Source organism: Acanthaster planci, linkage group LG04 (assembly GCF_054643075.1).
Source record: "Acanthaster planci isolate LZ-2023a linkage group LG04, COTS_SCS, whole genome shotgun sequence".
Lineage (NCBI taxonomy): Eukaryota > Metazoa > Echinodermata > Asteroidea > Valvatida > Acanthasteridae > Acanthaster > Acanthaster planci.
The window spans coordinates 14,319,507-14,345,701 of record NC_141780.1 but is presented as its reverse complement, the minus strand read 5'-3'; the positions used below and the strand labels follow the sequence as shown (position 1 = coordinate 14,345,701).

Sequence of the window (26,195 nt, the reverse complement as noted above, 5' to 3'; positions counted from 1 at the left end):
ATACATTTCATGCAGATTGCATTGTTGCATTGTGTATTGGTTGATTCATACTGCATGTACATGGCCTTTAGCCCACATACTGTGTACAGTGTGTACGCACAAAACTGTAAACGTAAATTTGAAATCGTAACCCTTTCACTCAATCATAGTCTTTCCAACTCCCGTTTGCTAATTGCTTAGTTCTGTTCAGTGTATACAGTACCCTGGGGCTGTAGACACACAGACACGTTCCGCCTCTGGCGGTTTCCAATATAGCGATACATTATAATTGAATTAACAATGTCTCATGGTTAAATGTAACATAATACAGGTGCACTTAATGAGCTCGGGGCACAGGTTGTGCGAGCACTGCATTACAAACACTTCACCGCCCAGTTAAATTTTCACCCAGACTGCATCAACATCTACCAAGAAAAAAAATTGGGCCGGCTCACTTTGAGCTGAGGGGAATTTGCATTTCAGGCACATGCGTGATTCATCAGTGCTATTAATAAATCTCATTGTAAACTGAAATTTTAAATCCCGGCATTGAAAATACTGGCAATTGTAAATATTAATGTCTTCAGCTGTGAAGTTTAATAATATATGCAAATTGGGAAGTGTTGTTCATTAGTTGAGGGGTGTCATTTCTTCTAATTTCTTGAGAATTTGGGATTTTGACTCCAGAAGTCTAGATTTTTAGAGTTTCAATCATTCAGGTTTTTGTCACTTTTTCATTTTTCTTTGCACATACAGTAATTATTTTTTTTCAATATACTCACAACAAACTGCGAGTACGACACATGCAGTCATGGCGATTTGTGAGAGAGATCATGCTATATGACCTAGTAAAAGCTCTTCAAAGTCCCAATATTTTCTTGTCATTGTTTCACCTTCTGCGCTGGATATTTCCCGGATTTTCTCTTCATCCCCCAGTTTCTTCCCCGATACAAAATTAGTGTACTTGAAATACATGTACGACTTCATTCCATACATTTGGATATTTGTGTTTACTTCACATTTGACTGTAGAAACTTTAATTCACATTACTACATGTACACGTATATCTTAAAGCTTAGATTAGGCATTGCTTCTGTCTCACTGTGCCGTTGCTTGTACATGTACATTGGCCGTCCTGTATCTTCTTATGGTGTAATCTTCCAGCTATCAAGCGCATGTTAGGGAAATGTTCATTAGGAATGTCAAAGCAGCGGTAATTTGAAGATGACACATCTTTGGATTTTAAGGTTGCACGTGCTACATAGTTGGCCTGGCAATGTGACGTACTCAAAGGTTGATTTCTTCATTGTGTCCTGCTCAGTAATCCTACTGGAAGAGATCCCTGCAAGAAGGGAAATGACATACATGTTTCACAGAAAACCTGCAACAAGATTTTTGTGTGACATGCTGCTGGTGAATACAACTGTCACATGTGTTTTTCACTGTCATGTGATCTATTTAGAGTGCAAATAATACTTGAAAAAGAATAGTCTGTAGTCAAATGAGAGTTTGTTGAAATTTTAAGTGGAAAACGAGCAAAGAAATCGATAACAGAAGGGCACGTACTTTGGGGCTGAGTTCGGGCGGCTTGTTCTCGTAGGTTCATGGAGAGCTCGATTTGTTGTTCGTAGGTCGGCCGCTCGAACGATGGGAACATACAACCGGTTAGTATTGCTAGTAGTTATTTGTGGCAAGCAACATGCAACATGGCAGCGTCCTTGTACCGGTACATTCTTTGAGAGTCAATGTCGGATAACTGGGCTAACTTCTTTTCCATTAACAAAAATCATTTCTGTCATGGAAAATTATTAATGCTAATTTTGCAAAACTTTCCATTGTTTTCGGCTTTGTAAGCCATATCAATACTTGTTGAGGCTGTTCAAAAATCAAATCTCACAATTTTTTCCGTGTGTTCGAGTAAAATACCGATGAGGAGGTGGTGCGTGATCCTGTTCCGAGAACAGTGTTCTAAGGTGTGTTTCCACGTTCGAGTGCGAGAACACGAAACCCGTGTCAAGAAGAGGCCGCCCGAACTCGACCTTTGTGTAATGACATGTACATGTATGTCTACATGAAACAAAAGTTTTTGTCTTTGCTTTCAAGCAGTTCCCAGAAATCATTTCTTGTTTGTTTTAATGCTGAACCGTTGTTCTGATGAAGAGTACTAGTTGTTGACTCATACTCTTGAAAATGTACTTCTACTCACATAAAAAACACAATCCATGTACTCACACGTGTTCTCATGCAGAAGCACTTATACCTGCTCTCTGATTCATTCTGATTCCATAATGTTTTCTCGCGAGTATGAGTACGTGTAGTTCAGATGATATTTGGTTCAAAGTTTGAACAGAACCCCCCATGATCAGTGTCTTCATCTAATGACATCACAATAACAGTGCCCTCATTTGTCGGGAAAAGTATCGAAAATTTTCTGGTGGTTTATGAAAGAAAATGCACTTTTCGATGAGACTAACCAAAATGGATACATATTTCTTACATGTATTGAAGAGGAAAGAAAGTTCCACAAAAAAACATGTCTCCAGATAAAATTTGCATCTTGGACCCTAAATGATTGCCACTGTACAGAATACACTTGTGTGTGTGGTTGTACAGTGTATGTGATTCTGTGAAGGATCCAATGATTGTGGTCTGAGGTAGTGCCTACCCCCTCGCTTGATTGGTATTTCGGGAATGTACAGGTGCATTTCATTCCAACTGAAATTACTCAAGGTCAATGAAATGTTTTCATAGTTTTTTTTATCCGTAGCAGGTATTCAATTCTGTTTGTGTATTAAACGGTATCTCCGGTGCTTCTTTCTTACCTTGTTGGCAATTCTTGTTTTCTTTGTATTTTGAATTCAAGCATTACACCTTCAGTTGTGTTACCTGTTTTATTTTGAGATGAAAAAATTCTCTGCAGAAAATGACATACATGTACAAATGTAAAGTGACTGAGGAAGAGCGCCCCCAAGTGTCACCCTCATTTGCTCCAGCTATTCATTTCTTTTTCATTGTCACGCTGCCTGCTGGATAGCTCACCTACAGACACAAAAGCTTAATTGTCCAAAGTTGTAAGCCGTACCCTCTCTCTTGAATAGTGAAAATTGTTCAGCAACCTTGTGACCATAAAAGACAGAAAAGCAAAGAACAGAAAAAGTCAAGTGCAGTGCTGGAATAGGGCTGTAGGGAAGTCCGAGCTTTACCCATTGTCAGTTTTACACAAACATACATGTAAATGCCACCTCTGTCTCTTAGTACAGTTAAGAGATTTTTGAAAGCACAACTGGTCGCTTTATGTCTTTCACATGTATGTGTTCAGTTGAGGCACAAACAGCTCTGCCTTCACATTCTGTAAACAGAAAGGTTCGTTTGGGTCAGTGTGCTGCTATCGATCTACATTTACAATGTAGCCCTAGGTAAAGCTTAGTGTAGATGTAAACCCTGTTTTGGCTGAGTCATTGGACTATAAGGTCGAGTTTGGGCAGTCCATTCTTGGCATTGGTTTCATGTTCTCATGCTCGAACGGTGGGAACATGAGTCAAGAACACTGTTCTGGGATCACACAACAGGGTCACTCACCACCTCTCGTAAGGATTTTACACGAACACACGGAAAAACTCGTGAGATTTGATTTTTGAACAGCCCCAAAGAGCACCAATGTGGTTTTACAAAGCCGAAGACAATGGAAAGTTTTCAAAATTAACAGTGGGCCCTTATAATTTTCCACGACAGAATTTTTTAAATGGAAAAGAAGTTAGCCCAGTTATCCAACATTAACTCTCGAAGAATGCACAAGGACGATGCCATGTTGCATGTCACAAATAACTACATGTACTAGCGCTAAGAACCGGTTGTACATTCCCGGCGTTCGAGCGACTGACCCACGAACAACAAATCGAGCTGTTCGTGAACAAACAAGAACAAGCCGCCCAAACTCAGCCTAAGAGTCAGATTGACTGTACATGATGTACAGTGTATAGTGATAGTTCATTACAAAAAAACGGAAAAAAAAGGAGAAAATTGCAGAACTAGAAATATGCTTGGAAAATGTACATTATATGTGTGCAAGGGCACAGTTACTGAATTAGTTAACCATCCAAAATCAGTGGTGTTCGTGGGGGACGGCTTTTCAAAGTAGCAGTAGATTACATTTGTATTTCTCCGAAAGGTCTTGGGGACCTTTTTTACAGTGCATTGTGGGGAAAAGGTTGACACCACGCTCTTGACATTACATGTAATTCATTTTCCACGTACTATAACAGACAAAACCAGAAGCAAAGAATTGCCCATGTGAAAAAAATGTCCAGCAGAATTCCTCCTTCCACCTAGAATGAATCATGGCCCAGTTTCACGGCCTTGTAAATCCATGGCTCGTCACGGATTACCTGGTATCTTAACAGTACATTGTACTGACAGCCCTGTTTAAGGACCGAATTCCCAGTCACGGGAAAAAGTGCAAAATTCAAAGTTTACTGCTGACCCATGAAATACATGCTCACCCGTAACAGAAGTTTAACGGCAAACACCTCCTGTTCATGTACATGTAGGTTCTGCACAGCATTTTCTCATTTGAGTGTATGTACCCGGTATCATTGGCAACATTTCCAGGGTTCAAGATCTGGAACCCTTGTACTAGTACACAAGGATGCCTTGCATTCAACTTGCAGCTGTAGAGATCCGCATGCACATGTGTACCCGTAGGACAGTGGATGGTCGGTGCAATATTGTCCACGATTAATAACTTCCCTGGCATTTCCTGTTCTAGGGAAGTGACAGGTGCAAATATTTGTCCATTACTGTGATCGTACATCCCGTACCGGTACTTAACATCTTCATCCACTTTCTCTTCAGAAGGATAACAGATAGGTGATTGTCGTAGCAGTTTACAGGGATCCAAATCAAAATTTCTCTTGAAATGAAACATTTTCAAGGATGCATAACCCACGTAGTGAATTTAGTTATACTCTGTACATGCATGTACATGTACTAGTACGTTAATACCCCCCGACCCATAGAGTAACAAAACAGATTTCATACATTCGGTTGAGAGCAGGGGCAGTTCTTATCAGTTGATATACATGTACACAAGTACCGGTGCAAACTGGGTCTTTACACTTTCACAGTTCTCATGTCTAAGTTTGACACTTCATGTTCTCTCCTCTTCACTTAGGCATACACAATATTTATCCAAAGAGTCTGCAACTCTGCATTTCATCACAGAGTCGAACTCCCACTCTGCACCAACTCAGCTTCATTCTTTGTCAAATCACACAGCACGCACCACGCGCAAAATGTCATGAACACACGTTGTGCATGTATACACTGTACATGTACAGGAACAGTGCATGCGAGGACTTTTAAGTACTAAGCACAAGGTGCACGTCTAAAGGGGTTTTTGCGAAACAAAAGGTAAAATTGATGAACAAAACGGTTGGAAACATGTGACTGTTTGACTCATTTTTACCTTTTTACCCCAAAAGGTCCGGGATTTATGAAAGGAAATAACAATGTGAAGGGGTTGGTTTGGAACAAGCAGATGTATGTTTTAACCAGCTTGCGGCTTGCGGACAATGGAACATTTATCATCTCCACCCCTTGCCGATTTTAAGCCTACTAGTTTTCAACCAACCCACCGCACCTTCATTCCCTTACTCTGCTTTCTATTTGGCTCCATGCAGTGGGCTGATCCTCCCCTACATGTACATGTAGGCTTTCAGGGGCAATCACATCCAAGTTTAATGGTCTCTTGAAGAAGAGTTTCTCATTACATGTATGCGCGCATCTCCCCAGGTGTGGTTTTCAGGCCAATGGATGCATACAGGTACCATTCTGCATTTCATGTAGTGTTGGATGCCATGGTAACATGTCCATTAGCAAAATAGTGAAATGTACCGGTAGGTAATTGAGAAGAGTGGAAGAAAAAGAAAAACAAGGCAACAAATGATCTGCTAAAAAAGATTCTTTTATCCCTAGGGCAGTTGCTGCATGCAATTTGAAACATACAAGGGGAACAGACGAACTTTAATAAGATGTGGTATTGATGATTTTTAATGATTTGTAATGTATTAATTTTGTATTTTAATTAGATTCAGGGTATGCAGGTGTTAGAATACTAATTTTTGTATGTTTTTGATGAGGCTTGTACGCAGAGATGTAATTTAACCCTAACTCCCAAGGGTTGCTGGCCCTAACCTTCCCCATTCACACAAAGTTAAACACCCATATGGGACTTTGTGCACAGAGGCTGTTGGACTTTGTTTTTCTGAGGTATGCCAAACCTAATGCAAAAGCCAGCTATGGGCCTATCAGACCTATCCCCACAGAATTAAACACTTTACTACTGTTTAATTCTGTGTGGTTGGGGAAGGTTAGGGTTAATTCCTTTGGGATTAATAAAATAGCTATGAACTATGAACTACAGTACCAGTACACTATGATGCACTAGTACACACATGTACAGTTCACTAGAACTTCTACTTAGTGTCTTCAGACTTGTGTAAAACTTGTAATTGGCCATTCCCCAATTTTCCCCCATCACGTGTGACTACTTATCAAAATCTGTCACAGTGGATGACACTTGATTAGCCTGGTCTGCCAGAAAGGTTGGTCCTCACAGCCTTGCAGATTTGTCGGTTGACTGAATAGCAACCTCTCTAAAGAGAGCCCCGAAGAAATATTGATGAGGAAGACAGCCTTGCTTGCTCATTCACGCAGTGCCTTTGATGCTGTTACGTGCACGCCTTTGTGACAATAAAGGCTTTTGTAGCGACAGTTACGGTGAACCTTTGTGTTCAGTGGGACATTGTTAACGACCGGCCGCTGTGGATCTGGGTGAGGTGAAGGTCCAGATGAGTCGAAGGCACATGTCAAGTTTGTGAATTGTTGGGGGGGGGGAAAGGAGGAAAAAATGCCTCAGTGTGGCCCATTCAGATGCTCTGAAGCTGAACGTGGTCCGTACTTGTTCATTGTACATATTACACATGTTGATACTTTGTCTGGGTCTTATGTCTGGATTTGTGGAACAGGCACCTGGTGCCATGACGACTTGAAACCCCACATTTTGCCTTTATTGATAGCGCAGATGCCATATGAAATGTATGGTACCATTTTGAATTGAAACATGGACAACTGGGTACCTGGGAAATACTAGTCCATGTACCTGTTTGGAAAATTAACTTAATAAAGTCCAAAGAAAAAAAGAAAATACAATGCACATGTGAAGAACGTATTCAAATTTCCAATTTGTTCTTATCAAAAATACTGAAAAGCAATCTTTGGACATAGACATCTGTTTGTGAAACGTTATCTAACAATCCACTTTGGCAACATTTGTGATTTAAAAATTTCCCTACAAAATCCTATATATATTTTTTCCTTGTCCTGTGGTGCTCATCCCCAACTGCATTGTGGCCTTAAGCAAATCTCTGGAAACCTCCGTATTCATGTGACATTTGGTGTAGCAATTTTTCTTGCCGGGCAGAGGCCAGTGTGCAGCGGTTCCATGCGGTGAACTTGTTTTGTTGGGCAGTAATTGAAAAAAAAAAAATTAAGTATTGTTGAAGCTGTCATTGGGCGAGTAAAATGTGCATACATGTACTTGTACGTTTGCAAAGAAGAAGAAAAAAAAACCATGGAAACATAAGAAATAAACACTTGATGATGATTGTATGATTGTCAGTATGTAGCGGTGTCTGGAGCTTGCGAAGGGACTAAAAAGGCAAGTTGAATTGAGATTGAGATTCTCCGTAACAAATTCAGACTTGGGCCAGAAACTGGAAATAAAGTGTGCTTATCTGAGTTCATATACATTTACTGTGCACAACTGCACATGTACCGAAACATGTAAGTTTGTACACTGTACACTTTATATAGAGTACATGTGTACATGTACATTGTAGATGTACCAGTACAGTGTAGGCCTACTGTACATTTGTACATGTAGACATGTCCAAACATGTACATGTACGTGTACATTAGGTACCCCTTTAAGAAGATGACGTAATAGGTTCATGTACGAACATGTGATAAACTATGTCAAGTGTACTTTTGTAGATACATGTGTATGAGTATTTATTGTACTTTGACATTGATCCATTGGATGGTTTATTTATTAAACAGGCTGCTATTTGTGTGAAACACCTTTGTAACTACATGTATTGTCTGTTTTGGAAATTCCCTGTTTTGCACATATGGGTCCAAAATTACTTTGACGAATGTGCCTTTTTTTTTACAAAGAATAAGGTGTACCTAAATCAGTCTTCATTATTTTTGTTCGAAGAATGATCTAGAATTCTTCAACTTCCAACATATCAGTGAGTTGTGGTGAAGTTACCCCCAGAATACATGGCCAACTTTTGAATATGCGCAATACTTGTTTTGTTACATTTGTAAGAGTTAACAATTGCTAGTGTACATTGGCCTTTTTTTTTCACCCGAGAGAAATGACGACCATCAAGTTTCAAAAGCTCAGTCTTCATGCAGGGCCATGCAACTTGTCAGTCTGTACATGCTGCTGGCGATGGAGCTAGGGTTGTCAGCCTTGCAAAAGCTCCATAATCCGATTATTTTGAGAAGCAATCAATCCAACTCAATTACCAGGCTACAAAATTATTTTTAGCCTTTGTTGCCAGTCCTTGACTTGTAACACTTTCTTTCCTGTAGAAAAAGTTTATTCCTGATCTTGGTATCTCAAAGACTTGCAGGTACCCTACAGAGTTTTTTTTCCGTGTGCCAGAACGCAAACTCACCACAACCACAAAGTATTTGTAATGGGAAAAAAGGTCATGCTCAGTTTATGCCAGTAACAATGAGAATTCTTAAATGACAGTGCTTCAGTGCTTGTCAGCTTTAATGGATTTTCCCCCCTCCGTTTGGGGTTGACGAATAGTCTCTCTTGATTGGTTTGTTGCCAGACCGAAAGGACCAGGTTTTGAATATTCACGTTTGATTGCTAGAGAGTTGAAATGGTCACGCTCGGTTTGAGGGCACAGACGAGGCCCATTCATCAAGTTCTGGAGTCAGATACTGTGTCAGTCTGTTTGCCTCCCCCCCTTTTTCATATTGTTGGGCACCTGTGACTTGCGTCCGGTTTCATTGTCAGGAGGATCTGAAAAGTTTGGGCTGGGTTGAAGTTTGGGGCAGTTGGGGCTTGGGAGTTGCGCGGTGTCGACACACTGCCGAATCTGGACGTTGTGTTTTGGCAGCCTTGGAGCAGTGTTGCATCATGCCCTTCATACAGACTGAGGAAGGGCTCTATTACTGGCTCACTTCTCTGGAAATGATGTAAGTTTAGCTGAGTTGTGGAATTTTACTCTCTGAGACATCCACACTGTGACCCACTTCTTGGGGCCAACTTGTTCCAAAATGTTCAGCTGGTGTCTTTTCTATTAAGCTAAGCTGAGGTTTTTTGTTTCTTTAACACTATGATGTTCTTAAACAGTTTGAAAATTCTGGGGGAACCTCTGTAGCGAGCATTACAGCAGCTTCATTCTTTTTCTTTGAACTTTCTGTAAATTTCAATAAATGCTTTTCACTTTTGAATTTTGTATTTATCCTCCCTCCTCCCTCACAATCAAAAATAACCCGTCATTTCAGTTTACTGTGTCATCACCGCATTGCCAGTTGTGTAAATGAACAAGGATCATCCATACATAACACAAGTACAAGTACTTGCTAGCACATGTACCTACAAATTGGTAAAAGGGTGATATGAATAAAAGTACATGCCAAATTGCAGTGTGACTGGATGAGCATCTAGAGGGAAGATGGCCATAACCAAATTAAACCATTCTGATTGAGGATGGAGTTTTGTATCTATGGTTACCTGAGGATAGAGTTTGTTACTGTGGTTGCCTCAGGATAGTTTGTCACTGTGGTTGCCTCAGGATAGAGTTTGTTACTGTGGTTGCCTCAGGATAGAGTTTGTCACTGTGGTTGCCTGAGGATAGAGTTTGTTACTGTGGTTGCCTCAGGATAGAGTTTGTCACTGACGTTGCCTGAGGATAGAGTTTGTTACTGTGGTTGCCTCAGGATAGAGTTTGTCACTGTGGTTGCCTCCAAGGATAGTTTGTTACTGTGGTTGCCTGAGGATAGTTTGTTACCGTGGTTGCCTCAGGATAGAGTTTGTCACTGTGGTTGCTTCAGGGGCAGTGTTTTCTGCTTGATGATGTCTGATACCAGGGTAGCAGTTACTGGTATTCTGTAATCAGTGGAAGTTCTTGTGTGTGCACTGCAATTTATTTTTAACCCCTTCCTACCAGGGAGCCTGGTACCGGAGACCTTCACTGCATACGCATTGCCGGGGTGCCTGAAATAGGACTGTTCTTTTTAAAAAAAAAAAAGTTGCTCGGCATTTTTAGAAAAAGTTCACTTGCTGTCAGTCAGCTGCTGGGACTTGCCAGTCAAGGTTCATATGCTGTCTGCAGCATGCTTACCATTGTAAGTGGAGGTAATCCGTCATTGCTTTGGAACAATACTATTGTTTGCTGCTGCCAGCGCCCACAGATTATCAGTGGGGACAAAAAGGCTCTAGCACTCCAGCGATTAGCGATACAATATTGCTGGGTGCTCGTGGAATCTGGCAACGTTAGTACAGACGACACCGCTGTTCAGCAACGCACTGGGCCAATTTCCAAAACAAAGAGGAAATTACACAACACAGCCCAATAGGGGCTCTTTACTAGGCTCACACATCAATGGAGGTTGCCTGTCAGATAAGACTTGCCACAAGACAGTCATCTATTTGGGTGTACGCATCCCATAAATAAAGATATGAATTTTTAAAGAATTTGTAAAACGGAAAAAAATGAAAACGCATCCGACAGGGGGTGATGCATGCCGCTAACTCCACCCGGCAGAAAGTGGTTAACCCTAACTCCCCAGAGTGATTTACTATGAACCGTACCATTCACACAAATTCCAACACCATATGGTAAACTGTGCACAAAAACTGTTGGACTCTGTTTATTTTGGGTATGCCTGAATCCATGTTAAAGCACAAGCAGTTTAGGGGTACAGTACCCAGTGCCACCAATTCACACACTTCACCGGTGCTCAGTTCTGTGTGATTAGGGAAGGTTAGGGTTAATGCACTTCTCAAAGTCTGTAGGCTTGTGGTTTGAACAGAAACTGGCACTTACGTAATCATACATGTACAGTACATAAATTTTATGCATGTGTCAATGACCTGTCTATTAAATGTGCATGTACAAATGCATACGTGTACATGTACCGGTATGATGATGTGAACACGTTTATTAGTGTGATTGTGTAGAAGCGTATACTTAATGGTACATACTGCAGCATGGTTGCCAACATTGAATGAGAGTTGATTGACTTTGTAGCTATGGAAGCCCATTTTGAACACAACTTACTTGTACATGTACGTGTATGTACATGTAAAGCCAACTCACACAAAAACATACACTTGTACTGCATCATTGGCATTAGACTACCGGTAAATATTGTGAAACATTATACTACGAGTGCTTTCAAACGTTCCATCATGGGTATTTTTATGTGTGTCCATGCATATATGTAGATCAGTTGTGACTTGCAGGAGGGCCTTTGGTCACTTACAACTTGCAGTGGCGTGTCTTCCCAGAATCTCATGAGGGCACTCTCTGATTGCCTGTATAATCTGACCCTGGATGTTGCCTGAGGGAAGCCTGAAATCTTTCGAATTTTTTGTCATACATGTACTCAAGTTGTCCAATTTGCATCTCCAAAGTCCAGTGGACAGCACTGCTTCAGATTCATGTGCAAGAGAAAACAGGTCACATGGGTATGCCCTGACCCAATCATGTAATCAGAAGTAAAGTTAACAACACAGTCAGTAGCTGTCCGCATGGGACTTTTCCTACAATGGAAAAGTTACAATCCACTTCTCTTGCACCCCCTTTCGGCTGTGGAAAGTACATGTAGTTACCGATGATCAGTAGTTGACAATTAAATGTTCACCAATTGTCCATATTGGAACATTTGTGAACATACTGGTGCCTGGTGACATTGCCACTACCAAAAAAAAAAAAAAACCACCAGAAACAAGCTTACAGATGTTCATTCCAGGGTTTAATAGACACTGTAGGGCAGGACGAGTGACCTCTTCAAATATTGTATAGTATTTATTTCATATATAGATTTTTATTTTTGGCATGAGAAATCCCATTCGGATGTGGAAGGTTGAGAATAACTTCCAAGCCCGAGATGCGCGAGTCTCAAGGGCATCATTCTGGTACATGTACCTGTAATTGTTGGTACATTTTGTTTGAAAGCCAGTGATGAGGGACTTCTCGTGACAAGTGGTGGTGATGTCGTGATTATTAAATTTGTAGAAGTCTAGAGTCATTTTATGCTTAGGAAGTAGGGTTGTCTTTCAGATTGGGACTGTAGGTGTGCAGTTACAGTACAAGTGCAGCACAGTTCAGCACAGTTCACCATGCACCATAGTCAAAAACAACAAAGAAGCACAAAGTACTTTCTGAAAGTAAACTTGATACAAAACCCTGACACTGGGCTTTGTTGTGCAAGTTGTCAAAATACAGGGTTTATTTTTTAAGTTGTTTTCTCACTTGCAAGTGTTTAGTTTTGATTGCAAACTCAAACAAACCAGGACAGAGCAGGTGAATGGGCCATGCCAGTCACAAATTTTGTTGACGTCAAACTTCCCCCCCCAGTTCATCAGAGGTCGTGGTTTTTTGTGGAAGAGGGCCTACTGCCTGAATGGTCACACACAAGTTACATCTACCAGTAGGTACACGTACTTATACATGTATATACATGTATGTACATGTACATGTATATCCATGGACATACATGCAACATCACTGTTGTACCATATTTACGAGACAAGGAAATGCTCGTATGAATTTGGCTCACGCGGCATGCCTGACTTGGACACAATACAAATTATGCATTGCTTGATTGCTTTTTCTGTAATGAGTTGCCTTGCTTATGAAAGCCCATATTTGGTTGTGGGACAAACGGGACATGCAAGGCTTAATTTTAGACTTTGTGCTTGATTTGATAAAGTGACGGTGGCAGTTCCGAAGAACTAGTCGTTAACGTTACATTTACAAGTGCACAGCTACTGTGCATTGTCACTGTACTTTGCTACTGTACGTCGTCAGTTTGTAAACTCATGGAGTGCAGTAATGTGCAGTTGATGACTTCAGAAAAGACAGAAATGGTTGCTTCTTCGCCCATGCTGGAAATAAACTGCAAAGAACAAGGTGACTGCACTTTATCGTCAACATTTCTCTATCTGCCTAGGTAGTCTGACAGTACAATGCCTCCATTGTTTCAGTGCCACAGCTGGCAGCGAGTTCATGTACATGTAGGTGTGGCTTCACAGCATTGATCCATGTCATATTTACATGTAGGCTAAGCATTGTGGATCTTCAGTTCTGGGTCCATTTAAAAAATAGACTAAACAGTAGGAGACTGCATTGATTGCAGCATGGAGCTGTTAAACACATTGCAGGAACGCTTGAAGGCATTGATCGGCTTTTGTACCTGCTGAGTTCTACATGTATTGTACATGTACATTGTGTACACATGTACATGTACACTGTATCTGAACATGTGATGCCATTGCTGCACCTGTATAACTGCATGATTAGGCAGCCCTCAACAAGCAGATGAAATTGGTCTGCAAACTGACGCCAGGATTTACACCTTATGTAATGAACCTCATTTGAATCATTTGCGGGTTGCTGACAGGGCTCGCTGTGTACATGTACAGGGATGAAGTCATTTGACCCAGTGTGAACAGCTGAGGCTGTGCTGGATGGAGCACACAGGCTGGAGACTGCCGGGATTGGATATTTGGGAAACATGAGAATAAATGGGTCGACAGGTCCCTTTTTTTTTTTAAATAAAAGAACACAGCTCAGCGGCTTACATATTTTGGCAGACTTTCACGCAGAGATTTCCTCCTGTGCCTGTATAACTTTGGTAGAAAGTTGGGAAGCATTCCTATTCGAAACGGCAAGAGGAACACATGGGTCATCCTTTAGAACTTGAGGATCACGTAGACTCTGCATGTATACGTGTACAACTTCATACTTCCACCCCTGTTCGCATGTATGCGGCCTTTGCAAACTTTTTTGATGTCAATAAATAACATCGTTCGGGATATCATTTGACAGACTGTACAGCCAATGAGAGAATGCCAACTTGTGGTCACTGATGGGGTCCTCTGATGGGGTCCTCTGACGACCCACATATACATGTACTTCAGAAACCAGCACTATAAAGGGGGGCTTTCTGACAAGCCGACCAAGCGTGTTGACAGATGCCATACCTAAGCGTGCATACTGGAGAAAGTCTTGTACCCCCCCTTTGTTCCCCCCTCCATGTTAAACTCAGTTGATCTAGGATCTTCAAGCCCGACATTTTTTCTTCGAGAGGGTCTTCCATTTTCAGTGACTTTCCCTGGCCTGAACTTCCTTGACTCCTTTTTCGCGGAAAGTGCTGGCCTGACCTCGACTTAGTGCCAACAACGGGACCAGGATTGTGTTTGATTCCAAGGGATCACATTTTAAGACTGCGGGCCACAGGTTGCAGGAGGTATGGCCCCCCTTGAACGCACTGGGCGGAACGTGTCGTGACTGTGATTGGAAAACTTGGCAGTCTCTCCAGCCGCAATGCCAGTAGGGGTGCTGCGCCTTTTCAAGATCTGCAGGTATCATTTTTTTAATTTTGTGTTAAAAAGTGGTTATTTTGGGGATTTTTTTGTTTTGACTTTTCAGATTGGTTTTGTTGGATCTGCTTTCAAAATCAGAGGTTGTAACTCACAAGCTTGCTCATAGACAGTACACTGTAAGTGCAAAGTGAAGGGAATGTTCAGAAAACAGTCAGAAAGTTCACTATTGCACCGTATATGTGCATGTCATTCCAGAAACATTAGGAGACAAGATTGAACCAACAGCTATCAAAACTATACCGGTATGTTCTTTGAAAGATATCAGTGACCTATCATAAAATTGCTCTGTCCTTGATACGACTTGTGTTGATGACTTCTTTATTAATGCATTCCGTACATGTGTGTGGTTTTGAATCTCAGGTAGTTTTTACCATTAGAACAGCGTAGAAAAGGTTTATACATAAAGAACATGTACACATCAGTAAGATTAGATGAGGGGGGATGACTTGCTTGCAAGCAGTACGTATACAGTACCGTGATGTGCACCTGTTAACAAGCTGATTTTTACACAGGAAAGCTTCTGCTTAAACCCTTGCATTTGAAAGCAAGCCACACTTTCATGGCTTGTGTCAAGTCATTAAACTGCAGTGGAAGGTAGGGTGTGAAAGGAGTTGATGAAAAAGTCATGAAAGTAACACCCATTTGTTTTTTGTGAAAACTTCCCCCCCCCCCAAAAAGGATGTAGGGCATTTATCATGTTCATTTGCTTGGCCAGGTAGAGGGAAATTTACAGTTTTAGCCCCTCCCCCCACGGTCTTTCTGTGTCTGGTGGGATTTACTTCACAATTTGGCTCTTGAAACTGAAGATTTCATAAAGTGCTTGTCATAAACTGTTGATCATCGGAGAAATGGTGAACTTCACCGGGTGAAGACACTGAAGAAATGTTTCGGGGCCATTCAGTATTTTTAGTGTTTTTAAATTTTGATTTTTCTTTCCGAATTTTTTCGGCCCACACTCCCAGCCTCATTTTCGATTAACAAAAAGTGATTTTGTCACCCAGTAAACCAGCGTACTTCTGGTACATGAAATTGCATACATGTACTGGTACACGTATACACATACATACAGTACGTGCATACATACACGTACATGTACCGGTATGTTGTACCATGTTGTACATATCATGTAGTTCAGTTCAGTCGCATATCGTAGTTCATGCAAGTCAAAGGATCTTTTTTTTCTTGTTTGTTTGTTTGGTTTTTTTATGAAAAATGAATTTCGATTTTCAGTTATTTTCCTTGACCCACTAACCTACTATTTCGAAAAAAAAAAAATTGAAATTTATAAACATTGAAAATTTTGAATGGTTAGTTTTTGGCTTTTAGAGATAGGAAGAGAGTCCCAGATTTTATGTGGATGTCAATGCAATTTACACCGTCCATTTCACACAAGTGCTACAGCTTTTAGTATTTGTTGAGGAAGAAAAAATTGGGGTGTGGATCGAAATTCTCCAGCCCCAACGAGCAGCACATTTCCCACCAGCACATTTTTAACGCAATAAAATGGCAAGCTTTTCTATTGAAAAGTGGTTCTAGAAATGGTACCAGTAATTGTATTGATAATTGAACGTTGAACCTGTAACCTTGGATCACAACAGGCCCCAGACACCTGTAGAAATCTGGAGACCGTTCATGTGGTGAGAGAAATTCCTCTCTACTCAGCCAGCAAAACTCTCAGCCAATGTTTGCCGAGGACTAAAGCCTGTACATGTGACCAGTCAACCAACTCCTCTTTTTGTTGTTGCTGAGCTGAGTTGAGGGCTGGGTACAAAGACAACAAATAGGGGATTGCCAATATTGATGGGCTCTCAGCGTATTGTTTGGTTGGGTTACTCATCCTTCGGCTTATGTGAGACTCACACACATCCACACACGTGTCTGTATGCCTGCCTGGTGTGTGCTTTGGTCTATTCAATCAACACCCAGTGCAAGGTTTGCATGTCTATTGGGGAGTTTGCCCTTTATCTCCTAGCTGATAGGACAGATTTGACTGTTACCACTGGACATGTTTGGAAAAAATCTTATTTTATTGTTGTGACTCAATTTTGGAGGCAGGGTGCTGAATGCTGTGGGCCTTCCAACAAAGTTGTGCACTTTACACTAGTAGCAAGCAAGGAACACTCTCTGTTTAGGAACGTGGAACACAATATGAATGATGTATGGATTTTGTGTTGTTGGGTAAGTGCTTCCAGTATTTGGGATTGATTCAGCACTAAATTGCTGTCATTGACTTTGACTATGTACATTTACATGTAGTTTTGTTTGTGTGATTTGTAATAGATGTCTGGTACATGTACTTGTAAAATACCTGTACATATATACATGTACATGTATGTACAGACATTTTTAAATGTACATATGTATGTGCACTGGATATCGTGCACATTGTTCAGGTTGATTTCTGCTCCCTGCTACAAGATACTGGTACATGTACATTACAATATCAATATTGTCAGGATTATTTTTTTGCATGGGTGTTACATTTAGGTCCACAGTGAACAGTTTACAACCTTGGGTAACTTCACTGTTGTATTCAATCGTATGGTAGTGTTCTTCAATTTATTATGTAGCGGTAGTCCAGTGCATGTACATTACAAACAAGTACTGATACATACTTGTGCATGTATATGTACCGGGTATATATACCGGTACGCATACACAGAGTTGTAATGATTACTGTACATTCTTGTTGAATCATAGTTATTAGCACTCGGTCCCATATTTCTGAACATGAGAAATTGTCCCCTTGTCCGTAGAGCGAGGAGTAATTCAGAGCCAGCCAGGGGACACATACTGTGCACTGGTACGTTTTCCACGGCTGTTTGATATCACACACCTGTTGGATGATGGAATAAAATCTTTATACGGATGTACAAGAGTCCCAACAATCCAGCCGAATATTTCCAAACAAATGTCCCCCCATTAAATCATTAAATACTAAGACAGCAGGTGCAGTATGAGCTGTACATTTACATGTACATTTAGACATTGTACGGGGACTCTGATAATGAGGATTAGGCCTATAACAAAAGAAATACCAGTTGTATTGGAAGACTGAGGGTCAATAGAATTGAATCAGTATTATCTGATCACAGAAGAGAAAAGAAAGTACTTGTGTACAGGAAGTGGTTTTTCATTGAATTCCACAAAAGAAGGGCTAACCTATAGGAAGAGCACACACACCTTTGGATTGAGACCCATTTGGGACTGTTTTGTTTGAGTCTGAGTCACCAGTTCAGGGAACCATTATCTCTTGTGTGGTCTCACACAAGATTTTATAACCTGTCACTGAGGACACTTAAAAGTTTGTAACTTTGCGTTTCAAGAAAAAAAGAAAGAAACAACAGGAAAAAGAAAGAAAAAACATACAGTAAAACCAAAGTGATGGAAAAAAATCCTGCTGCTTTAAAGGTTTGTTTTGAGCAATATTTTGTCTGAGACAGGAACAGGGAAAAATTGACTTTTGGCAGCAGTGTCAACATGTAAATTTATCCTTTTTCAGTGTAGATTTCTGAAAAGGAAAGCGATAGAGATCATGAGACATCCCTCTGAATAAAATGTTCGTTAACATAAAGCACTCGCTAATGTTGGCAGCACCCTTCGCGAGTCAAATTTAGTGCCTCGTAAATGCTTTGATAAAAAAACTGCAATGGTGCCGGAGCCCATACATCTGCTCACATGCCAATGTCTTCATTGTGATGCTGTCCATCATCTATTGTGATTCATTGTTCGGGATGTGCATTAATGGATGGTTTGGAGTGCCACACCATGCTGGTGTTACTGCTGGGCCTTTCAACAGGGTTCCGTGTTCGTGCCAATGTGCTGTCTCCCAACAGCTGTATCTGAATTATCAAAATGCATACATTGTACGGTTTACACACCACACTGACCAAGGTTCCATGTACATGTACATGTACGTACTCGTACATTGAGCAGTTTGCGCAGCAATATGGGATCGTTTTTATCAATGGTGAACTCAAATGTTTGTAACATACCTCTGCTTTCTTTGTAGTTTCATAAAGAGACCTTTTAGGTGTAATGTTTTCACAGCTGAGGAAAAGGCTGTTTTGTGAAAGCCAGTCATTTGGTGTTTTGTGCCAAACATTTAAGTTAATTTGTAGTATGTGAACACACACTATGAAAGTATACAAGAAGTCTTCATCACATTCGTTTAGGATAAAAAAAGAGTCAACATGTATGTTCGTGCATTGCAATGCAATCTAATGAACTTATGTTTTTACACTACCAAGTGACCCTAACCATGCACCGGTACGTATGTGTAAGACTGCGTGTCTTTGTTGCCGTACCGGTATATGTACACGTACATGCATCAAAAGTTAACATGGATTACCGAAGAAGAAAATTGTAAGGCTAATTTTTATCAAGACAATATTGCCTATCTTTTGTCTGTCAGCAGTAAAGCCTCCACGGTAAGCTCATTTTCTATGAATAAAGATTTCCCCCTTGCCCTGGGGTGGTTTTGGTCTGAGCTGCTCACTGCCGTCTCTTCCCCCCTCCCACCCAGAGCAGATCATTTGGGAAAAAAAAACTAGGTCAACAGGCTGTATGCAGAGTCTAGGGTTTCAGCCTGACTTGAAGTCTGCAAATGGAAGAGAAGATTTCTTTCTCCTTGTTGCTCGTTATTCAAGACTTTGGTGTTTAATCACAGAGCATGTACATTACATGTAGCTCTTAAAGGCTCTGTGGTATGGATTCTGCACTAAATCATTTTTTTGTGTGCAGCTATCTGTATGTTAAACTATGATAACCTTTGAAATAAGAACGTGTATGAACTTTCAATCGGCTGCACACATGTGTACATGTACATACATGTAAGCATGAGCATGTAAATTCCAAGGATTTTATGATAAATGCATTGACCATAAAAAATTATGTTCAGGTGAGTCAGCATTTGGGTATTCATTTTCGATACCTGTACATTGTACATGTACATGTATGTGTACCTTTCAATGTGTTTGGCAACTGGCAAACAGGTAAGAAAAGTTGTTCAGGTATTGGGTGTTATTTGAAGCAACCAGTGTCCATTTACCGGTAGTTTAAAAATGCCAACTGAGCATCGTTATAGCGTACGATTATAGCGTACAGTGCGGCTGGCTGCTCTGCATGCTGTACTGGTAGAAGTGGAAAACAAAGATCGTAGAGCACCACGTAGTGGCGCAAGATGGAGAACTTCACCATGAATACATGTAAAACGTTGTGATCGCATGGGAACCATTTCAGCAAGCGATACGCCTGCGCAATGCACATTAATGCACAGGTGCAGGCGTTGCGGCAGGCACGTACACCTGGTGTGTCTGCACCTGTGCATTACCGTGAACTGCGCAGGCGTATTGCTTGCTTAAATGGCACCCATGGTGATTGCACCTTTTGGGTAGAGTTATCCATCTTGCGTCTTCGGCACTATACAATCGTTGGTGGAAAGAGCCCTGAATTTTGCAATTCAGTTTCAAGCATACACATCCATGTTAAGGTTTTTCAGTTTAAACACAAGACCAGATTCAAACTTAAGGGCTGCAGTGTGCTTAAAAGGAAAATAAGATGGTGACTGCCTCTTTAATGTGGAGAATGTATTGAAAGTACAGTACATATGTACATGTATTTTGTGTGCATGCCTGTTTCCCTTTCCATTTCACGGCCATTACGTGCTCATTTCCTCGTTTTCGGTTTTGTAACTGGATAACTACTCTTGAGGTCAAGCAGGCTGAACTAATACGGTGCCTGACAAAGTTTCTTCTGTGGAAACTTTTCATTTTGTTTTGTAAATACATGTACTAATCTGTTGTTGACATTGTAAATTAGTCATTGGATATATATGTAAGTCATTGGTTGTTTCAGTTAAAGAAGTCATCCTTTTTCCTGTGCTCAAGTGCTTTAGACAGACAGGCACACATGAAAAGGTGTCCCCAAAATCTGACTGTTGCATGGAAATCAGGCGGGGAAAGATAGACTGGCTCATTATTCACAAATTAGTCAAGAAATGCCTGGAACCCCCCCTTTTTTGGAGGGCATTGTCATGCGCTGTACTTGTTGACTTGTGATAACCTCTGCAACTTGCCCACTTGACTTCAGTCATTGATGAGCTGGTTCGCTTGTCAAAGAATGAAGCATCACCAATGCGGAAGGCTCTGTATTTACTGTGTTTGCAAGAGGGGGCACTTTTTACCTAGCAACAAGCTTGACACACTGTGTGCACACCAGTTATCACATGCAAAACTATTTCTGTTGTTTGACCTGGTGTTCAGCCACTCGTTGCTTTTAAACATGCATCACAAAGTGTGTTATTCAGCCAATCGTGATTATTTGCAATTGCTATGAACAGTTGAATGCAAATTTGTGAACCAACTCATGCTTCATGCTACATGTACCTACATGTACATGTACCGGTATGCATGCCTGTCATTATTTAAACTCATATTTGTGACCAAGCTTGAGCTTTACGCTGCCTTTCCACCAACGTGGTATTGGTCCATTCTGTTTATGTATCCATTTGTTCCACTTGTTATTCCCTTTATTCCCAGACCTGAAATGCAGCTGACTGTAAGCTGAGCAGGACAGGAGGCACACATAGCTGAACTTTACTTGTACAATGTATACATGTGCCATTCTAACTTGTAAACAAATCCAGGTCTTTACAAGTGTCCATGTACAGTACATGTACATGTAGCATGTACACATGTATGTACCCTCATGGACATGTACATTGTACAGGTGTACATGTACAACTCCACTAGTGGGCATGTGTATTACAACCTGTCATTTCCATGTAATGATCTCCATGCTATTTATGGCCGGCCAAGGTGTGAAGAACATTCCAATCCAATTACATGTACCTGTTTGCTGCATGCACTCTCTCAGCCAGCCAAGCCAGACGGGCTTCACTAGACTAGCCACCAGTCTCTCTTCTGGAGATGAATGGAAGCACAGTCGATGGAGCGGTGTTAAGACTGATCCATATTTCAGACGAATGCGAAAGTGAAGCAGATTTGACATCATGGAAAATTTGCAGCGAAATTTCGCCCGAGTTGAAATATGTTCAACTTTTACGAATATTTTGATCTGCCCTCACAAATGCATAGTGTTCATTTTCCCTTTGGCGTTAAGTACATCTACATGTTCAAATGGCCTTTAATGTACTTTTGTGTGTGTGCTGTCTGGATTGGCTTCATACATGAACAAGAGAGGGAGCTTTTGTTACCAAGCAGTGATTACTGCACAGACAATACCTACTGCACAGACAGTATCTACTGTTGACATGCATGAGCATGGACATGCAGGGACAAAGTATACACATGTACATGTAGTGCAGGTGGTGCAAACTTTGCATTCACACTATCTATAGAGGGATTTCACATTAGCGCTGTCTGCGCATATCCGCATTGAAACCGAGGCTCTCTGTGTTGAACTTTGTAGCGCGCGCCCGCGGAGTCGACACAGTTCATGCAGTATCCAGTTCGTAAGTGTGACGCCACTTCAGTTTAAACCACGCCCACTGCACATGCAGATACACGACCACCGCAGGTACGTTAGTTCGCGGTAAATTGTCGTTATTTTTTCTTTTGATTCGACATGTGGAGTCATCCTGAAAGACTCTTCCAAAAAATTTGCAGCCTGAACAGTCTGAATTTAACATACCTTCAGGTATTTTGTGTCTTGAGTCCTTACTTTCAATCGTCTGATCGTATTAAGAATTGAAGCTGACACGTACAGCCTCGTTTTCAAACGCAGAAGTGTGCAGATCGATGCTAAAAGCGTCGCATTGGGATCCCTTTATTCCTTCCTCTTTGCCATGAAGGAATCCTCCATGTGTTGACTAAGCTATGGTCCATAAGGTTTGTTACTTTCAGAGAACGGTTTTCAAGGCATTTTTGGTCAGAGAGTTGTTCAAAATAAGGAGGGACTGACAAGGAAACAACACAAACCAAATCAGGCTAAGCGTTCGCAGTGTGAGAAAAATAAGTACAGATATGTTTTTTAAAACTACGCTAAATTAAAGGAATGTTCATACTAGGTGTATGTACATGTACATATCAATCAATCTATGATGGTTTATTTAAATATCCACCTTTAGCAACAGAAGGCCGAATTGTCGGTGAATTTACGGTATCTAGACAGTAAGACAGATAAATAAAACATAAACTTATATTGTTAAAATGAACGAAAAGGCCATCTTAATAAAAGTTTTTATAAATTTGCATTCATAAAAAGGGGTTTACAAAGGAAATAAGAAAAAATAAAACAGAATTAAAACGACGACAAAAAAACAATGAGACGTGACATTAAAACCCGACAGTAACTAACAAAAGGAATTACACTGTTAATGATCAACACACATTTAAACAATGGACAAGGTATGGTAAGGCACTACTCTTCATCCTGTTGGTTTGACAGTGGAATTCAGGAATTTTGGCTTTGTGGGTGAGGGTCTTGACAGTGTTGGTAGAAGTTTTATTTGAAAATTTTTCCATAAATGAAACACAAAGGGATTTTCTACTGTCTTCCAAAGATTGGAGCTAACACCGGGAAAGTATTTCATCATGTGTTGTATCAGCGGATCCGAATATTATCTGCAACGCACGTTTCTAAATCGTCTCAATGTGTTCAAGTTGATTTTGAGTCAGGGCTCCACTCCAAACTGGTACCGCGTATTCGGTGAGAGGCCTAATCTACCCAACATACATGTAAACAGTTCATAAATCCTCACTCAGTTCATAATGACTCTTCAAAATGATGTGCACATAGCACGTATAGTTTGCCATTGGCACGTTTCTCAATATCCTTAACAGGTTTCCCATTTCGAATCATTTTGGATGTAAACGCCTTGTACCTTCGCAACACTAACAGTGGCTAAATTATGATCGCCGGTAAGGATGCCTGGTCCGTTTGGGGGATTTCGCATACAGGAAGTATCCATTGTAACACAGTTCATCAGGATTTAGTTTCATCTTATTTCTATTAGACCATTCGACAAGGTTATCTACTGCAGATTGGATATATGACAGCTGGCCAGTACCTCAGCACTTAAACAGTGTCAGATTGTCTAGGTATTTGAATATGTGTAGTCGATCAGAAGGGTTAACATCACTAATCATTGACCCCCCAAAAAATTGGTCCGAGTTTCGTGCCCTGAGGAACCTCAGCATTAAGTGTTAACCAGTCAGAGCAAGTAGAGTGGAATCTTACACGTTGTTGGCGAGACAAGTGAAAATTTCAAATCCACCTAAAGATGGCAATTCTCACTCTGAGATCAATTAATGTACCTTGTAGCAATAGTGTGGTCGATTCTATCAGATGTCTTTGAGAAGTCTGTAATTACTACAAAAGATGATGGTTGGGGTTTCTCAGCATTAAGATATATCGGGTGAAGCATGTAATTAGGTAATGGCTAGTAGACAAAGATTTCCTGTTCCGAACTGGTCCAGGGCACAAGGAGAGGCGGGACTGAAGTGTGAAATTTTCTACTGGCAGCTGTGCATATTGTGTAAAGATACAATGTCTCTTTAGTCACATGGTGCCAGTTCTGTCTTTAAGGCATGCATCAATGGGTCTTATACTTGCTGTACTTCACTCAGTTGTGCTAAAAATCGCTGCCGGTAGAAAATTTCACACTTCAGTCTCACATCCTCTTGTGCCTTGGACCATTTGCTGCCATTAGACTCTGTCACTGTACATGTAGATATAACAAGTGTTTACTTCTGAAATTCTAGATAAAATTGAAAAATTTGATCCAAATTTTAAATTGGTCAGAAGATGTGAAATTACATACTGCTGGTGTTTGCGGATTTCTTCAGCAAGGAGACAAGTGTGGGAAGCACTAGTAATCTAGTTGCATTCCAAGCTGTTTTGTCTATATCTCCTTTGCTGTTTTCCCTGGAGGAAGAAATGCTTTCAGTTCTGTGTTATTCTGACCTTCTCATGTTTCAGTCAGTAATTTTTTTCAGAGGTGAACATTATACAATGTATGCCTGTGGTGATTAGTTCTGATGGTCAGGCTTACAGGTTGCCAAACCCCAAATCCCGGCTTTCAGGCAGGTGTTAGAGTGTTTCATTGGAGCAGAGTGTTGCATGCTTTAGTCCCTGGTGAGTAGGCGCTCTAATTCCAGAAATGTGTCAGCTTTTGTCTCTCTGCTCACGGATTGAGATGCCAGTCAGCTTGAAACTGGGGAAGAATCCCAGAAATTACAGATTTGACATTGGCTTTATTTTGTCGAATTACGGAGAGCCACCGACATTCATCAGCCTTCCCCTCTCCCCTCGAGCTTAACCCCAAAAGCTTGACTCCTAAACCCTCTTAGATTCTTCAAAATCCTCTCAAAGGATTTGAAAGATTTTCTAAGATTTGGACGGGTATTATGTACATGTATCCTATATGGTACATGTGCGCGTACATTTATTGTACATGGTAGTAAAGCCAGTGTTACACTGCGTGAAAGGTAGCTGGTGCCTCTTGAAAATCGTAGTCCATGTACACTGTACTGGTACCAAGAACATGCCTCGTTTCCAGCAGAGCGAAAGTTTGGGAGGATTTACTACCGTATATATTTAATCGTTGGGTCAAGCTTAGTGAGTTTACATGTTTGAACAAACATGCTTTTCAAACCATGTTTTCTCCCTCTGAAATCAAAACATTTTTAGAAGATGTATTGCAGAGAAAGCTTACATGTAAATTAGGATTTTTCATGACTGGCAATAGTAAGTGAATACACTACTTTGGCAGAGATTTTTAAATCTTGTACTGGCACATGTTGGTGTATATGGGATATTTGTTGTAGGTGGATACGGTCAAGTTCACACCCGACAGTAGCCCCTTTCGACTACGTAGATTCAGGCACTGTGTGCTTCACAGGCAGGGTCTCCCGGGAAGTGTTTGCATTCCTCTCAGAGATTGGTGGCCCCAGACATGACTAATAACAGCTGCTTTAATGTCTTCCTTGGTATCCAGTGGGCTGAGGCCCGATCGTTATGAAACAAGAGGTCGGAGAGGTTGATTGAGGAGCGGGCCGTGCAAATGTGTAAATATCACAAGCATCACTTAGGGTTAAAATTGGATCCCGGCGTGCGGCAAGGCAGAAAGGGAATAGTGCTTTTCATTGGCTCAGATTGATGGATGAGAAATTCGCATCATTGTAATCGGTCATCAAATACACAAGTGCATTGGACACTGCTTTGTACAGTGTCTGTGCGTAACCATCACATTTCAGTGCAAACACATCATTTTTTCAGCCAGTATTACATAGCCATTGATACCCATATGTGAAGAGATCACATGAAAGGAGTCATTTGTCGACCCAGGTGTATGAATTGATGTGAAAACGTTTTATGTACAATGTACCTTGGAGTGTCCTGCCATAACATACATGTAAATGTACCGGGTCTCAGTTTGGAGAACTTAATGTGATTGTGGTGTGATTTCAAAGAAAAAGCATGATTTATGCCTCTTTTGGCAAATCATCTCTAGATACATGTACTTTTCCAAAAATCTACATTGTACAGG

The 26,195-nt window shown here is 40.9% G+C and overlaps 1 protein-coding gene across 6 annotated transcripts in view; it reads left to right on the top strand.

Annotated features, from left to right (window-relative positions):
- srpk2 (SRSF protein kinase 2) overlaps positions 1–26,195 on the top strand; it is a 76,268-nt gene that overhangs the window by 15,326 nt on the left and 34,747 nt on the right. Inside the window, exon 1 of one of the 6 annotated variants that reach the window (XM_087135913.1) lies at positions 9,114–9,261. The exons of 3 other annotated variants lie outside the window; for them this stretch is intronic. In XM_087135913.1, coding sequence (XP_086992039.1) covers positions 9,203–9,261 — 59 coding nt within the window. In that variant the 5' untranslated portion in view covers positions 9,114–9,202. Of the gene's footprint in view, positions 1–9,113; positions 9,262–13,051; positions 14,663–16,478; positions 16,862–26,195 lie in introns of those variants that run through there. 2 more of the 6 variants (XM_022225376.2, XM_022225377.2) reach the window with 2 other exon arrangements.